Source organism: Channa argus, chromosome 15 (genome assembly GCF_033026475.1).
Source record: "Channa argus isolate prfri chromosome 15, Channa argus male v1.0, whole genome shotgun sequence".
Taxonomy (NCBI): domain Eukaryota; kingdom Metazoa; phylum Chordata; class Actinopteri; order Anabantiformes; family Channidae; genus Channa; species Channa argus.
The window spans coordinates 10,447,927-10,466,821 of record NC_090211.1 but is presented as its reverse complement, the minus strand read 5'-3'; the positions used below and the strand labels follow the sequence as shown (position 1 = coordinate 10,466,821).

At 38.5% G+C, this 18,895-nt stretch overlaps 1 protein-coding gene across 1 annotated transcript; it reads right to left on the bottom strand.

Annotated features, from left to right (window-relative positions):
• Window positions 1–576: 576 nt before the first annotated feature.
• hs3st2 (heparan sulfate (glucosamine) 3-O-sulfotransferase 2) lies at window positions 577–18,196 on the bottom strand. Its single transcript, XM_067478442.1, has 2 exons — window positions 17,188–18,196; window positions 577–1,833 (listed from the first exon to the last, which is right to left on the bottom strand). The coding sequence occupies exons 1-2, from the start codon at window positions 17,697–17,699 to the stop codon at window positions 1,215–1,217; spliced, it is 1,131 nt and encodes a 376-aa protein (XP_067334543.1). The 5' UTR covers window positions 17,700–18,196; the 3' UTR covers window positions 577–1,214.
• Window positions 18,197–18,895: the final 699 nt, after the last annotated feature.

Below are 18,895 nucleotides of genomic sequence, written 5' to 3'. Positions count from 1 at the left end.
ATGCCTGCACTTGCAGGTTCAGCAGTGATGGAAGGTAATATATTATATATATTATATATAATCTGGCAGACTACAATGTGCACAGCTTGAATGCCACTGAACATGTGCTGCCATATTAATTTATTTATATTTATCCAGCACATTTTATTTTTTGACTTTCATTGTATTCTCCTTGCTTTCATTGTTTCCTTTTCTAATCTTTCTCTCTCTCTCTCTTCTTTTGTTGAGGGTTTTGTTTTTAGAGAAAATGATTAATGATAACACTGATTGGATTAATAGTGAAAATTCAGTAGGTTAACACGAGCTTCTTAGAGTGAAGACCCTTTTCTAAAGAAGGAGTCTGATTTAAATCCATCAAAGGATGTGAAATTTGCTCATGAAATATCAGTAAATGTCCTGCTCAAATGTACAGGTTAACTCCTACATACTGTAACATGAAGTCTGTATATTATTGTAGTTGTCTGTGTGGACTTTATGGAAAGTCAAAAAATAGGGAATACATCTGATTGTACTCTGTTACTACTATTACTATATAATTGAGAGGCAAGAAAAACAACAAATATATCAAATAAATACTTGAAATGTAAAATTTTACCATTTATTTTGATGATCACAACAAAAATACTAACACAATAAACTCTGAATTATCAGAGTCACAGCATCTGCCTTAATGCAGCTGTTCTATTCTTCTTTTAAGTTACAGTACATTTATTCGGGAAATTGGCCACAAATCGCAGTGAAGTATAATTGACAGACTGGACAGACGGATTTTATTTTGTTGCATGTTGAGAAGTCATTTTAATTAACAGTCAACCAGTGATTTCTTTAAACTTGGGAATGGTATAAATATTCAAAGAATGTCATTAATGTAAGTGTGGTGGGGCAAAATTACAGGAAGGCATTGTGATTGCTGCTGGTTAATGAAGTGATGATGATTAAGTGCTGGTTGCCCATTCATGAATTCATATATCGTATCGTGTATAACATAAAGAAAATATATCCTTTAGAAATGGCACTTGTCTTCATGACCCAATATGATGTAAGCTTATTTATGATAATTTTAAATATCTGAATTGTGTATTATTGGATTTTTTTAATGGAGATTTATACATACTGTACTTCAATAAAATTAAATTTTTTGAAACATTTTGTTGAAGACACCCCAATTTAAATGCCAGCCATTTTAAAAACATCCCTGTTTTGTTATGGTACTCTCAATCCCACTTGAAGTCTTGTCCCACAGTTTCATAGAATTTGATATTGAATGGCCTGTAAAACTCCTGCAGTTGCTCTATGACCTCCTGGTCGATCTGTACATGAGTCCGGCCTTTGGATTTTCCAAGGCAGCGTGGCTGGCTGCTGCTCTCCGGCTTTTTCAGACAGGGGAAGCCTTTGGTTCGATTAAAGTAGAAGTGCTTGTCTGTTATTATTCGTTTCAGTCCTAAAAAGTCCTGAACACGACCCATTTCCCCTGCTGGATCCGTGATCAGCCGCTCCCCACTCACAAAGTGCATCTGCGACAGCCGAAAGTACTGCAGCCAGTTCTCCAAATGCAGAATATACATCCCGATACGAATGGCATTCCAGGAAGTGTCTACGAGCCCCAAACTTTTATTCTTAAAGGCCAGTTCTTCAAATGTGGGTATATCGGGCTTCTTTGAAAGAGTCTGTGTGTAGTCAGAAATGGCTCTTGTGACTGGGTTACGCACCACAACAATCAACTTAGTCTCATGGGACATGCTGGAGATTCGTCTGGGTGCCTCTCTGGTGACAAAATAGCTTGGAGTCTTCTCTAATGTTATCTGGCTGTCTAGTGTTCGTGGCATAAGACCCCTTGGGAGAAAAACAAGAAGAAGAAAACACAGACGGATGAGTCAGCAAACGTTATTTTTTCTGCCCAGATCCATTACTTTTCTGTCATGTAGGTGACAGTGGCAGACAATTTTGAAAAAGCAACATGTAGCTACAGTGCTGTATTTAATGGTAGAAGGAGTTTTTAGATACTTTAGTGCAAACAATGAAAATACCCAAGCAAAGGGAGTACCCCGGGACTGTTATCTAGAACCTTATGTACTTAGTTACTCTGCACCACAAAGAAAGGCCTAAACTACTAAAGCACTGGTTATGTAACAAGATCTGTAGAAATATTGGTTTTCCATTCAATGCAGTTTGATTATATTTCAAGACTTTGCAAGGCAAACTATAGATTTACAGTGTCATATCAAACTTCCAGGTAAGAGTATTAAATGACCATAAACCAAGACCAGATAAACATAGATTTGTTAGACATTCATTGTTGATGGGAAAGTTTATACAACAAAAACATGAATCATAATTATCATCATCATGCTGCCAACATAATGGCTTTGCAAAGTACAGGCAAATGTTCCTATTTGTCATCTTTGTCATGTGAGTTGTCCTTCCCACTGTAATATGTTGTTTTGCTTTGACACTTTGGTTCAATAAAAGTTGATTGATGGGCATCTGGTGTTGGCTTTTGAGACGGTAAACGCCTCAGCTACATTTGTTAGAACATCCACACACGTGACTGCTGTGGAGTCAGCGGAGTAATGTTGCATTTTGGAAAGAGTAATTCCAAAATGATACTTTTAAAAATGTCTTTTAGATTTATGATTATATAGTACCTGAAGTTTCACCTCTATGTCACAGCATGTGACTCCGTTTCTGGATTTCAGGTAGGTTACCACACAGCTCCGATGATTAAATACCACACTTTCTTTATTATTACTGGGGGAAGGCTTCGATTAAAACCTAACCTTTCTCAAAGCTTTCTTTCTCAAGGTAGAGGTAGCCATAGGTTACCTCTAAAGTCTTGGAAATATTGATCCATTTAGCTTTATTTATGAATCCTGAGTTGTTGGCTTGGGTGCCTCTGGGCCACGAGGCAACTATTAATCTTTTATGAGAACAGCACCTTTTCAAGCAAACAGCTTTGCTACACACTAAAAAAAAACTTGCAGACATTTTCCAGAAGGCGCAGACTCTAAACCCATCTTTGGCTGTATCCTGAGGTGGAGGTTATCTTTGTTATATAGCTTCTCATGTCCAGTCATTTTCACCCTCCTCTGAGGTGCAGAGAGTGTACAGTAGATGTGCTGTATCCTGTATGTGCTTAAAACAAACTGGTCATATCACAAAACCCTGGGTTGACCCTGTGAAAGGTCACACATTTGTGCTTGAATGTTACACTGACCAGTCACAATATTTAGTCCACGTGGTGCTGAAAATATAATTGTATGCAGCGCTTTTCTGTAGACAGCATGTTTACACATTCACCAAATCATGAGGGCTCTGGGAATAAAGTGTTCATAAAAAGATGCTCAATTAAGAGTAAATGGTCTGCACTTATATAGCGCTTTTCTACCTATTGGCACTCAAAGCGCTTTACACTGCTTCTTATTCACCCATTCACACTAACAATCACACACACATTCATACACCGATGGGGGAGCTGCTATGCAGCTGACCAACACTCACCGGGAGCAACTAAGTTGGGGATCAGTGTCTTGCTCAAGGACACTTCGACATGTGACCGGAGGAGCTGGGGATTGAACCAACAACTGTGAGATTGGTGGACAACCGCTCTACCTTCCTGCGCCACAGTCGCCCCCGAGGAGAAGAGGAGACTTCTCACTGTGGGTTTTCCATCACATTGGCTCTTTTTGTTTGGATACAGCGTTTAAATATCCAGGTGAGGCTGCCTATAAGAGGAAATCGCAGCATGTACTAACTTACCTTGAGTTATTGATTTTCAACAGCTGTTATGTGTGTTTTTTCTTTCTCCCAGAGTCTCAGCACCAAATAAATTACAACTAATTTGTACATAGACCTATTTCCATCTTGTCACTGGAGTAGACAGCATGGGAACAGTAGGAAAGCCACCTGCAGTGTAGGATCAGTTGTCATGTAAATGTAAAGAAGGTCAACAATACACTGTCCCCAGAAAATCCTGCCGCTTTGACAGGTTTATGTGTGTTCTAGTGTTCTCTAGAAAAAGTTTTCATCTGTACTTAACTCCAGCTCGTTCACACCTTAAATCACATATACAATTTTACTTACAGGATAAGTTACAGCCTAATTAACTTAATTAAGGGTAATTACAAGAGTGGCTTCATTTGTCTCCATCTGCCCAACAAGTGTTCCAGATGAATAAGACAAAAGTAGGTGGTTTAAAAACGGCATATACAGTAGGCGCATTTATTAATATGTCCCAATCTGCACAATGACCGTTTGTTCATAGCTTCTAAAACTGCTACAAATGTTATATTAAAAGTATATTTTATGATGTGATAAACCTTTGGTTGATATTTGATTTGGATGAAGCACAAAACAGGACTCAGCTTAGGTTTAAGTGAATATTGTTTTTTGGATACTTTCAGGAAGTCCTCCAACTTTCTGTAATTAATTATTTTTAAGTAAAAAAAGCATTATAATAAGCCAATATAATTATTCAAGTAATTTCATGTAAGGACATTGGTCAAATTTCTCATTTTAATTAGTAGGAGCCAGAACATTTAATACAAAAATCCAGTAGGCTTCTCCTAGTTGTAGTAGTAATCAGATTACAACATCTGTGTGGCAATGTCACCCACATATCAAAGTTGGGAAATAAAATGATTGTCCTCTCTTAAATGCACCGCACACTGAAGAAGGCATAAAGAGTCCTAAAGAAATGCAAGTAAAAACCTCTTTGGATTTGGGTGTGTGAACTTTTTTACTTCTTTTTTAGAAGAGCTCTTAATAGAATTCACCAAATAATGCCAATTTTGTGTGTGTGTGTGTGTGTGTGTGTGTGTGTGTGTGTGTGATCACAGTGTTCCTCGAAGAGAGGTGGCCTAGTGAAACTATCCGAATAAACCAAAAAAATTGTGTGAGTAATAAAAAATAAAAAATAAAAATTCTACTGGCAGATGAATAAATCCCAAGCAGACAACAACGTGTTTCCAATTATGTGAAGACTTCATTGAATCTTCAGTCTCTGTGCAAATAAAATGAAAACAAAAATATTAACAGTAGCCTATTCTGCTGTGCACCATCTATCTATGACTCCAATCTCACCCAAGGGCTCATTAAACTGATATCTGCACCAACCGTGCCCTCTGAGCTCTGGTGTATTATGTTTCACCTGTGTTTGTCAGTACAAATGATTAGAAATAACTAGCAGTAACTGTGGCCAAGAGGAACAAGGTGCAATCCAATGATCAAAGGATGTTAGTCTTTAATTTTTATTGAAATCAGGTCTATTTATGTTTTAAAAGGATGCTTTCAAGTCAGTGTGAGCAGCCTGACCAATAAGTTCCAAGCTGCCTTTCTTGGGGAGATGTTAATGAGGAATACTGGGGGTGCCTCTAATGTTTTTTATTCATTTTTAGTTTTTTGATGTAGCATTTTGTAGATCAGGCTCACGTTCATGTTCATTAACTGTCGCAAAATTAACATCCACCTGAGCCTGCTCTGCTACAGCTGATTTTAATGGCTACACATTAACCTGTAATGGTCACATATGGCTTTTTATGTGATGAAGTAACAAAAAAAAAGCAAGTGATGAGCAGATTTATTATTTTTAATACATAATTTTCTTGTTCACTCAAGCACATGGAAGCAGCAGCCTCAACTATCTGTTCATTATTGAGATAACACAAAATCAGGCCAGAAGGGGAACATGTGATACCTACGGCAGGTGTCTGAATCCACCATCTAACATTTACTTTTCAGGGTTTTTTTTTTTCTCCCATGCCCCCAAGAAACTATCAGCCCAGCACACAACAGCTGAAGTTAGAAGATAAAATTGGAGCAGCAGGTTTTGGTGTACTAAAAGCTGTTCAGTCTATGCTTCCTAATAATTTTTTAAAATTAAAAAAAATCTACACAAATTTAATTCTAATGGAATAATCACTGGCAGAACAGTGCGCATGTATCAGTAGAAACACACAGTATTTTAATGTGACCATCTTTCCTCCGGGCGGCGGCTGTCACATGCAAACACACACACACACACACACAAAAAAAAGGGTGTACACCTTGATTAACTGACATTTGAGTGAAGTGCTCTGATTGATTACCACCTTCTCACTCTGTGTCAACGCTACATTCTTTGGGGTAATTTACAATCTTCTTCACACTTCCTAGTGAAACCTTAAGTGAGGATGCATTACAGGCTTGGCTGTGACATTTTAATCACTCCAGGAAAATTAACTCAGGTGTGAAAGATCTGCTCAATACTGTAAATGAGACCTGTTTCGGCTTAAAAAAGAGAACATGGTTGAAAGCTAATTTGTTCTGGATGCTGCACTGCATTTACTGGAGAAATTGTATTTGTTGCTGTTGGTAATTTTGGTCAAATAAAACAATATATTAGTAATGCTAAACAAAATGTGAACTTTGACATTGATAATGATATCATTTTACTACACTGCAAATGGTTGGTGCAGTATTTTATTGTAATTATTCTAGAAATCATTTTTTTTTATTTTTATGTGTTGGTGTCAAGACAGGCCATTTGTTTTGTCTTCAATGTCTCAGCTGATGTCCTGAGCTACTCTCAAGCTGCATCTTCTCCCTCTCTAGTGCACAGGCTGCCCACCTGAGCCCTTCTGTTCAAACACTCATTCACTGATCTAAACACCTGAGGTTTCCACCTAGTTATCTTTCACTTTCACTTCCTCATCTCACAATACTGTATATTAATTTCTTTCATATAAAATAAAATAAGATAAGACTTTATTGATCCCCAATCATGAATTTTTTGTTACTAAAACACAGTGACAGATAAGAAGGAAGAAAAGAAAACATCAAATCGCTATGTGAGTAATGAGAATTAAAAAGGTTGGAATATTAAGAAAACCTCTGGCACCAAAATGGCAACTTGTGTAACACAAGTTTTGCCAGAAATAGTCAGAAATGCTGTAACACAACTGTGCACACATTTGGTTGGGTTTAGACACAAAGTTATCAGGTTTGGGTTTAGTCATGAAATAAAGGAGGTCAGGTTTAGGAAAATGCCACGATTTGCCTAAAAAAGTCACTGCTTCTACAGTGTCACCTGACTGGTTATAAACAGGGGCACCATCAGTATATTGACTGTAGACCTGCACTTTGGTCTCCTGTGCTAAAGTCCTGTGTTTTGATGTCCCATGTACCCACACCAACCTCCTCCTTCCAAGCTTTTCTGGGTTTAAATATTAGGTGGCATTGGTATGTTCTAATTTTGATCAATTATGATTGCTCTTACAACTGACCAATAGTCTTGTATTTTACAGGAGGACGGTGTCTCTATATTACCTTAGACATTTGCAAGATTAGTAATATTTTCAGGTTCCTTCTGGACTGGTGTATACCAATTCTGCCAGCTGTATCTTCTGTAACAAGCACTTTTGTTCCTGTTGGCTGAACCTGGCTTGTAAAGCTTTTTTTTTTTTCAGTTCCTACCTGTCTGGCTTTTTAAAAATATGCTTTTTAATTTTCTGACAGTACGTCATTGGAATGATTCGATGAAATGTTTTAGATAGCTTTATTGCCTACTTTGTGAGAGGATACAGCTGTAACTTGTACAGTTAGGTTCAGAAGTAGTGGAATGCATACCAGTCATTGCCAGTCATTAATGAGCTACACTGAGCTGAAACCAAGTCTGCATATTGTAGTGACCCTGAAAGAGCCTGCTGGCTATCACGCTGAACGATTTATCTCTGTTGGAGCTGAGGAAGCAGGAGGTCTGAAGTTCACATTTAGTTCCCTCTGGATGCTACTATATCATTATAGAGGAATAAGTCACAGACATGTCTTTATTTGAAAATTCCAAGGACTCCCTATTAAACCCAGATACACAATTCTGCTGCAGTGTGCATTTCTACTGGGAGACCATGTCACATTTTCTAAAGCAGTCGGTGCAAGACAACAGTTATAGACCAGTATAGTCAATTAAGAGTCTCATTCAATCTTAATAAAGACAAGGGTGAAAATACCATTTGGTCCATGAAAACCAAATGTTAAAAATATGCGAAAAGTAATGCAAATACAGTTATATTTAGTGTGGCATTTGCAGAAAAGGTTGTGCTAAACATCATCTTTTCATAGGGCTCTAAAGATTGAGTCACCCATCCATAGTGTTATGAAAGATGTACTGTACACAGCCTGTCAGGAGGAGTACCTTCCACCAAAAAGGGTTCATCTGAGGTCACACAGGACTGGAAATCTAATTTTAAAAAAATGGATAGCCAGTCCTTAGGCAGCAATTTATTTTAAATTTAGTTAGAGTTAGAGTTAGAGTTAGAAACCACCTAACACAGCACCTGTAATAATACGCAACATGAGGATAACTTTTGTTTGACAGCCTTTAAAAATCAAAGCAGGTAGTTTTGTTCTTGAATTAAGTTGACTTTGTCTGTTCAATTTGGATATATATGTAGTTATATTTCATAAAAGTGACAATTGTGGCCTGTCGTTGGTGTTGTTGAAGACATTAAGGCGTTAATAAATATAACAGGGATATTAGCCTTTGTACACCCCGTGGCTGCCAGGGCAAAAATAAACTACATTTTCCCAAACTGTAGTCCAGTATAACAAGATACTCCAAACAATTACCACGTACTACATACAAACCTTCTCTGCCATCTAACATGAACAGTGCAACCTATCCGGACACTTATGCCAGTATATGTTAGGTTATTTGTCCATACTATCTCATATGACCAACAGAATTGCCGTCTGTTAAAATTGCACCCCTTCTGGCACCAGTCAGCAAAATGGTGGATACCACTGTGTGCACTGGAGCTAGTTTTACAAAACGTTTTTGCTCTTAACACTCCAAAAAACTAGATTTAAAGTGTGCAATTAAAGAGAGTCGGTTAGGGTTAGGCACAACAACATCACCATGATCTCAGGCTAGGGATAGGCACTAAATAAAGATGACTGGGGTTAGTAAAAAGTCAAGGGTTACCTTAAAAATCACTACTTCTCAATCGCATGATGTGTCACATACATGTTACTCGTTGAAACATTACAACACATGTAGTTTAACACTTGACTGAAACACTAATCCCCCATGGGAATAGTCCTGTGCTTTGTTAATTATCCACCACCGAATCTCTACGGACTCTAGTTGTATCTGTTGGTCGTTTTGGCTGCTGGTACAAAAAAACTGCTATGTCGTATTTTACAGGAAGGTAGTCTCGAACAAAGATGAACTGGACATTAAAGGTTGTGTGGTGCTGAGCTGTTGTATTACATTACAGATTGCAAACTCATGCATGTGACACTGCAAATAAACTAAATAAGAAGATGCATATTGCTGCGTCACTTCATCTATTTTTTTTCTAGGGGTTCAGCTTAGCTGAGGAAATGCAAGGAAACAGTGGCTTGTTCAGCTCCAGACAGTGTGTCTTGTTGAACAACTTAAACTTGTAAAGAGCAACGCAGGTTCATCAGGGATGCAGACCATCAGAACAAGTAAAGGTCAGCTTTGAATCATCTCCTTGTGAACAATCAATGAACTCAGGATTTATTACTGTCTCTTCACTCCAGTTTGAACTTAAAACTGAATGTTGCGTATTGTCAGTTCAAGACAAGCTTGCTGTAAAGGTCTGGAGCATAACACAAAAATGGTCATGCAAGAAGGCTGTATAACTAACAATCACACAAATGGAGCAAGTGGGTTTACCAGGAAGCCCTTTTCACGTGCAATCATTACACAGCTGCAGCAGCCCTAGATAGTAGACCTACATACATACACACATGGTTTTAAGACAGCTCACTGTACATGTGACATGTTGACGTGGATATACCCGTGTATTCTATGTCAAAACTGTTCGTATTTTATGAGTCCTCACCTGCAACTCTAATAATTTGACTAAGTACTGACTAGTGTTAAAACACTAATATGCCAGTGAATTAAATTAGATGCCATTAATCATAATGTGAAGTGTTTCTGCAGGGGCAGAAAGATTTAGAGAAGAGCCTTTACCTCCCACTTGACCACAAATGTTACAAGGACTAATAACAACACATTTAGCAATACGCAGGCTCACAGGCTGACGAGGTGGAGGGATGAAGCCAAGTATCTATTACCCACTGTGTTTGTCCAGTCTCTGGACTAATTTAACAAAAAAAAATTACACTGTATATTAAAAGATATTGTCTCCTGGGCTCGCTTCATCTATGTGTTAACACAGTAAGCACCATGCAGATTCATGATGGTCACACTCCTCAGCAATATTTTATATAAAATAAGGTTTGGGGCAGAAAAAGCAAGTTGTTTCATGATGACTCTTTATTGCAGGTATAGCTCAAACTTTGTATTAGAGGAAACGCAAAGTCAGAAAACGCTAAACACCTGCCTGTGAAAATACTAGCCATGCAAAGTTGGATTCATTTACCAGAGTATTGTGGTCTGATTAGTATTTATTCGACACAGTATGATTTCAATTGGAGCTTTCAAGTATTGGAATTTTGTGTTGAATTGCAGCAAATTCATTTGCTCATTGATATTCATTTATATATATATATATATAAATATATATATATATATATATATATATATATGTATATATATACACTTTAAAAACTAAACAAAAAAATCTACTCATGGATATTGTTTCACACAAACCATTTATCCTGAAATGTCCTGAGAAGCCACTGCCACAGAGTTGCTCCCTGCCGCCCAAAACCATTAACAGTTTGTATTATGCAGGTAGGCTGTGCAGAGAAAATGTTCTTATGCTGCATGATTCTCATAATGTTTGTGCCACTATGCTTCCTAAAAATGGCATCTCCCTCTCTCCTGATATGACAGAATAGATCCAGTCTGTACTGGAGAGGCTGCTCCATTATTAAAGTATCACTCACTTAGATTACAGCTATGATGACATGTGATCATTAATCACCAGCAACTGAGGCCTGATGTCTTGAATGTCTATCAAGAGTCAACAAAGAGCAGTTCACACAAATGCAGCAATCTTGCAGCCAATTTAGCTAGGTGGGGGACAGAGGTGAATAACAATTCAGCATCTTGAAAATCAAGCATCTATTTCTTTAATTTAATTGGAGACAAATTGGTTGAAAATAGCAGATTGACTCGGCACGATGTCTAGAAGCAGATAATCTTTCTGACAAGAGGTTTGTTCTCAGCCACATAATAGCATCAAACCACATTAATAACAGGACAAAACAGCTCTGCCATACTGTTAAAAGAAACTGCATAATGTATTTCACCTTGGACCAAATCCTATTTAATTGCTGTCATTTTAACTCTAGGCTCTTGTTTTCCTTGAAATAACAATTATTCATGGTTGGGTCTGCAGAGGGAAATGACTGACACTTGCTCTCCTTGAGCAATAACACGTTGAATTGAACTGAGCTACGAGCTGTCACATTAACATGTGGCACGGGAAAGTATCCATGGACACTGAAATGAAGACACTCAGACGGGAAAGTGTCTGAAATCCTGAATTTCTCATCTTCAAATGGGAAATACTGCCTATTGTTTTAACTGTTTGTGTATATTTTGATGAATATCCAGCTGGCGAGCTTCTAATCTTAACTGATGAACGTGTAAAATAAATTCTGTGAAGGCTTTTTTTTCAGTGGTGTTGTACCATCTGCATGATGGCTAAAGTGAAAATGTTTTTTATATAACATAATTTACATGAAATGTCCTTCATGATAATACCATTGTGACATTATGAGTGATAGTCTTAATCACTGATAGGCAGATTATGTCCTGCCCCCACACACTGTAAGTCACATCCTCCCTCAATTTCACACCTCTTTGTGCAGTTTCACAGCAGCATCTTAACTGACATAAATGAGATTTCTTGAATTTTCATCAACACTGGAGCTCTTAGAAATTCCTTCTGGGTTTACTGTATAACCTGTAGCAATGTGACAGTCAAGGATACTTAGTACGAAAGGAGAGTGGATGGTCGACACACCTGTACCAGTTTTTCTCTCTACTTCGATGTTGAGAAATACAAAAGGACAGAACAGGGGAAAGGAGGGAAAGCTCAGACAGGATGTGATGCCTGCTCAGTAGGGTTACACTGGGTCTGCCACAGGGTGAAAGTTAACAACATGACAATCTCTAAATGTGGGGTGAGGCTAGCTAACTGCTGGATTTTTCTAGAATCATGTCTCCTAAAGGAATTTTGACGGAGCCATCTTTTTAACTGTATTTAATTTATTGGTTGACCTACAGCAAATTTTACTAGTATGCAAAAATACATTATGTCACTAATGACTTCATCAGCACCCGTGTGCCAGAAGAGACTGTCCTTCACTAAAAAAATAGGGCACCTGTGCATGCAGCTTTTAATGACCCATAGTTATAGGGACATACATTGGATGTCAGCGAATCTTGCTAATTTTTCAGTAGTCCTATTTTGTACTAATATTTTGTGCTTTTGCATTACATTTATGTTTCCAGGTGGCTATTTAAAAAAAAAACTTCTACTAAATGCTGCTGTATAAATGCAATTTTTAGGAGTCAGGTTGTTATCAAAAGCAAGTAAATTTATAAATAAAATCAATGGAATATTTTACATGTTGCACATATGTGTCAGTTATCCAAGGCATTTAACCCATTCAAGCAATAGCATTGTTGGGAGTATGTCCTTAATCTGCAAGTTGGGTTGATAGATACTTGGCTCTGTATGGTGTGGGATGAGTAGTGGTGGGATACAACTACAAAATGGGCCATGATGTTCCCTGCATAAAGGTATTAAATACTAAAATAACTCTGTGTTATGACACCTTTTCTACATTATTGTTTTGTTGTACACACACACACACACACACACACACACACACTGTCCCACAGTTGTTGAGATATTTCACTCCAAACCATAAATGTTAACCTCACTGAGGCATTAGAAGAAAATAATGAAATTTCTTATATAATGACAAATCTTGGTAATCCACCTCTTATTGGTGAGACAATTCAGCCTGCACCAGAGTAGTGAACCAACCCACCAACCAATAAACTAACCAAACGATAACTAATAATGAAGTGGTGCAAGTTGTGAAAGTGGGCTGACTGGGACGTTATTTGTATCTTAACCACTACATATCTCTGGGCTTCACCGGCATGAAGGCAGCTCATTAATCATGCAGAGTCATGCCTGACCATTCCTTGCTCTATAATGTGTAGTTTTCAGTGTTAAGCGCGAACCTTCTAACTTTCTGTCCTCATCAACCTTTCTGATGATACTGTTCCAGAGCTCCCTGCCTCCCTGAGCCAATTAATGTGGACCTGGAGAATATCCATAGCTGCAGCCTCTCATACAATTTCAACACTTCTCAGGGAATCTACTAGAAGTGCTTCTGACTCCTGTGAAATCAATAGAGCTGAGATGCCCTTTTAAGTCTTGATGCTGTATAGCGACGTGTGTTTGTTTGATCTTTATGACTGTGTGGAGAATGGAAAAAGTGGCAAGAAAAGAGCGAGGAAATTGGTGGATGTTTTATCAGTTCCTGTATGGTTATGTGAATACCCTCATCCAAAATAAATGAGGCCATGTGTGCGTTCTGTTCAGGAGGCACAGTAATGAATGTTGCACCATTTTTCTTCTGAGCCTAAATGATCTGTCACACGCTTAATGTAACAGGGCAGACTGTGCAGAACGTCTGGTCAGTGCACTGAAACCGATGAGAGCTAATTTGGTGTCAGATGTACGTTTCTGTCTGTCCAACAGATAATAGCTTCTGAGAATGAGTGAAAGCTTTTTTACAGGTATATTAGTGTTGAAAATGATAAGTCAATTATTTATGTTTGTCCACATAATGACAACAGAGGCACTTGCATTTGCTAATGAAGACTGTAAGATGTGTTCGTAAGCTCAGACAAAGAGTGAGTGGATCTTCTGTGGTTTGACATGAACTCAAAATTAACGTATTGCTATTCAAGACCCTAAGTTCTCATTAATGTTATTTTGACAAATTAGTGTTCCTAAGTTTACAAATGTACCTTTTTAGTCAGTTTACAAAAAGTACTTTAAGACTGATGAGAATAAAGTAATTTTAGAAATATGTCATCAAACTAAAGTGAATGGGTTGAGCTGTTTGTGGTGCTGCTTGAAAAATCAGATGAGCAAGAAATATGTGAGCATTATCCTCTGATAACCATGAATGTCTGTATCAAATTTAATAGCATTTACATATTGCCATTTGTAAATGGTATTTTACATGATTATAAATGGAACTGGCCTTGGATATCTCTCTTGGCTTGTTTTATTTTGTATATTATAGTTATAATTTGGCTCCTTTTTTGATTGGTTGTTGCAGCTTGTACATTGCAGAAAAAGATGTCTTGCTTTACGTGCCTATTGTTTTGGAAGATACTATAAACTCAGAAGTTTACTACCATCTAAATAATTAATCTAAAACATAAATAATTTAGGCAGCATTTTCGTAGAGTTGTTAGCACCGCAGCCTCACAGCTAGATGGTCCCTGGTTCGAATCCACCTACAGATTGAGTCATTTCTGTGTACAGTTTACATGTTGTTTCTGTGCTTCCCTGCGTTTCCTCTAGGTACTCTGGTTTCTTCCCACAGTCCAAAGACGTGCATGTTAGGTTAATTGGTGACTTTAAATTCCTGTAGGTGTGGAATGGTTGTATGTGTGTGTATGTCTCTTTGTGTTGGCCCTGAGATTGATGGGTGACCTGTCCAGGGTGCACCCGCCTCTTGCCCAAGGACAGCTAGGATAGGCCCGAGGCCTCCATGACCCAAAAGAGGATAAGCAGTTAAACATAATGGGTGGATAGATAATTTATAGATTTTCATTACAAAAGTAACAGACAGATTGAAAATCAAAACTCAGCGACAGCTCACAGTAGCTCACTGCAACACAATACAACAATGCATGTGCAGAATGTACAAATACATTCTGCTACTTGCTATAGAGACAAATGTGACAGTTAATCAAAATGGAAAGGTATTTTAGGTGACACCCTGCCAACAACCAAAATGCTGTGACAGATAATCACTGAGGGCCAGTCGAACACAATGAACATCACTCAGTCACTCGTCAAGTTGAGTTACAGCTTCTACAGCCTAAATTAATCTACTCGATGTCCAGGGTGTTGTTTAAGTATTTATCTTTAACATATGAACTGTCAGCTTGTAACAGTGTGCAATGTTCCAGCTTCACAATTTCCAACAAGTGGCATAATATCAGTAAGTGGCCACAGTTTATCTTTGTTTATTTCTAGAGTGACAGATAAAAACCAAAACAAACAAACAAACGTTTGCAAACCCCAAACCTCTGGTTTCATAATTTGCTTTCAAGTGAAGTAAACAGTTACTACTGCATCAATTAGCTGAATTAAGATAATGGAGTTAGGTGCTGGAGGGTTGCTGGTGTGGAGACTGGACTAATGGTTGGAGCAGGACAATGTCTGATCAGGTAAAATGAAATGTAAAAATAAATGTACTGGTTGCATGTTGAACTGGTGTTTAGTTAACTTTTGACAATGTCATGTGTTGATGACTGGTAAACCCATGTTATGAACACACTTCATTAGAGTGTGTCTACATTTGTCCCCATGTGTGCATGTGTTTGAATAAATTAATCGAGCCTTTCACCGTTGAAAATGGAACATCCTCTGGGCCTGCATTAAATGTCTCTGTGTGCCAAGGTATTTGCTGAGGTTGATGATTTAACGGGCTGAGCATTATAAAGACCAACACTGCCGTTTGTCACCGTGTTGTTTTAAATCATTTTACGAGAAGTTTTACTGTTTGAAATCAGGCTCCTTCCTCTGCAAATACCATGACGAAACAATAAGACTAATATCAGAAATTGAAATTAAAACAGGCTTTAAAAAACATGCAAATTATTATATAAAGTGTGTCGCTTGTTACCTACTAAGCAGTGGGGTAGTGGTTTGTGTCACTTGATGCATTTTTAAATATTAAAGCCTGTGGTTGATTAGGTCGGTTGTGCATTGTTTGACTGCGGGGTTATTGCCTAATGATGACTAGTAATATTACAAGGGCACCGTTAACTAAGCTTTAAACTAAATGAAACAGCTTAAAGAATTTAATCCTAACCTAAACTGTGTCTCTGAAGATAAAAACTAATATGAATGTGTATCATTAAAAAAAATCTAATTAGTTACAAAAGTGCAAATTCAGGCTGCCTAAATCTAAAGTGGGTTAAATAGTGCACATATGACGAGAATAAAGGACAGGTACTCATAAATGATTGTTTGCTGCAGCCACTGCAGTTTATTTCTGCAGTACAGCCTGTGAACAGACTTGTTCTGTGTTCTTGGAAGCTTTGCTTTGTGCTCTGTTCCTGCCACACTGGTGGCACTTTGGCTATCTCAGTAGAAAACTGTAGGCAGCTTGAGTAATTGGATGTGATTTAATACAGCGTCAAAATATTTTTGTAAGAACATTTGCAGACTTAAGGGCAACACTTTTAGGGAGTACGCGCTCAGGTTTATTGAGAAAAACCTTGAACTTTCTTCTCATAGCAATAGCAGATTTTAACAGCAAGAGTTTCAGTAGGTCAGAAACCCTGTGAACAAGAGCAATGTGGAGGTGTATGGGGGGTGAAGCTGTAGGCTTGTTGCACCTTGTGAGCTTCTTTGCTTTTACCAACCAATGCAAGAACACGTTGTGCCCGTCTATAAACAGTTTGAAGGCAGCTGGTAACCTGCGGACTGCCTGTGTCATCTGTGCTGTTGGCTGTGATTGTTTGTGTGAACTGATCCTACATCAGCTTCATGGAGCTGTCTGTTCAGCACCATGCAGCTCTGCTGACAACTGCAGCACAGAGAGAAACATCCCAGAGACTCTGTAAAGTACATGTGATTATAGAGGACTTGAAACTTTAGTTTGTGTGCAGTATCTGTTAACCCAGCTGAAGCTTATGGAGTCTTTTCCAAATGAATCACTTGTAATTGAAGTACTTTACACGATGGCATTAATTGCATCCAGGCTTTTAGGAAAACAAGACAAATGGACATTTGGAAAATAAATAATCTAACAACCAGGACCTCGCATTTCAGAGTCCACTGCAATATGAGCTCTGTGTTTATACAGTAAAGTGACCCAAGTATAGCCACTGCAAAATCAATGCAGAAATACAACAGGGCAAAATCGTGTTTTAGAGAAATTTATATATATATATACGTATGTATGCTTGATCACCGTTTTATTTCCTCTCACCTGTACCAGTCCAGCCCTCTGTCATAGTTTCTGTCGAAAAAGTGCGGCTCTGTTCCAAGTGCGCGCACATCTGGATGTATCCGGATGAATTCCAGCACCGCCCTGGTGCCTCCTTTCTTGACACCAACTATTAACGCATTAGGCAGTTTTTTACTCCCATATTTTTGTGCAACGGTCATGTTTTTTAGCTTCATGTCAGCCCAGTTACTTCCAGACGAGGCGCGGACTTTCTGTTGGTCGCGGAGATCACTTGGTCCTCGCTGGGCAGCAGAGTCGTGCAGAGCGTACCTGACTTCCTGCGACGCGCAATCGTCCAATTTTCCGAGAAGTTTCTTCCCTCCTGCGTTCTTACTCGGCGGGCATCGTTTCCCCTCGTAGCCTTGGTTTGTCATGATAGTGCTACGACAGAAAATAATATTATAACATAAATATGTGCACGACAGTGACACGGTGAACATAAAGGCGAATCTGGCGCTGAATCTGTTGGTAGATGAGAGGAACCTATGTGCCATGACTCCATGGGTTCAAAGTGCTGCATGGTTTTCCATCGCAGACTTCCTCTCTTCTTGGTGTCTGATTGGAGTCTGATGGGTTCCAAAGTCAGACAGAGTGGCATGTGAGGATAAGGGTGGCTACTTGGAGGCATCAACTGTGTGTAACTCGCATTATTTCTGTTCATACGCTGCTGAACTACGTGAGAACTTGGGGAAGAACAGGACCGTGCAGGGAAGAATGGGTCAGCGCTCGGCGTAACGAGTTGTTCTAAAGTAGTTTGAAGGAAGTCAAAGTCGGATCAGTTACTGATGCTACGGTCTTGAAATGAATCGCAAAGCTATTTGACGCCCATCTTTATCATCCTTATTGTTGTGTTTCGACTGTGAGAGAAAATAAAAAGTCCAACACGTCCTCAGTGTCCCCAAAATATCTCTCCAGCGCGATTGCTCTGTCCGCCTCCGAAGGGATTTAGAGGCTCAGCCCACCTTTTCCTTTCATAATGAAGTTATGAAGATATATACACTTCGGCTACCAGCTATAAATATTTAATCAACCCTCTGACGTCACGCACATGATCATAATTCTGGATGCGTTTTATCTTTTAAAGGAACATCCCGAGTACTTTAGGGAACATCATAGTTAGAGATTTAAAAATGCACCATCTGGCTCCGTGGTTGCTAGTAATTAATGGGATATCATTCAAACTTCAATTCCATTACCTTACCAAATCACACCTGCAACAGATGATTCACAGTGCTCACATAACATTTAAAGGTCTCCAGCAGATCACTTTAGTGAAAGCATCAACACTATAGTGTCTGTTGTGTGCAACATGTTTGCTTTTCACTTGCAAATTAAGGATTTGTCAGGGCTCACCATTACTGTGTGTTGAGTATTTTCTTTATACACACAGCCTCCAACAGTCAGCTACGAACGTATCTGTCTGTGTTGCCAAGATGCAAGCTGGATGCAGACTGGAATGTAAAGTTTTAGTGCTTTCAATGTCACGGTCTAAATTTGTTTCATTATGGAGGACTGAATAACTTATGTGGTTTCCGAATAAACAGCAGCTGCAATATTCATTTTTTTTCCACTTTTAAATATGAATTAAAAGCATTGTCATTCTGTTTCTGTCCGTGGCACTGAATACACACCCAAGTCTTCCTGCTTGGTGCTGGTTTACTTTGGTTGTCTTCTATGGGTATGTTCTGAA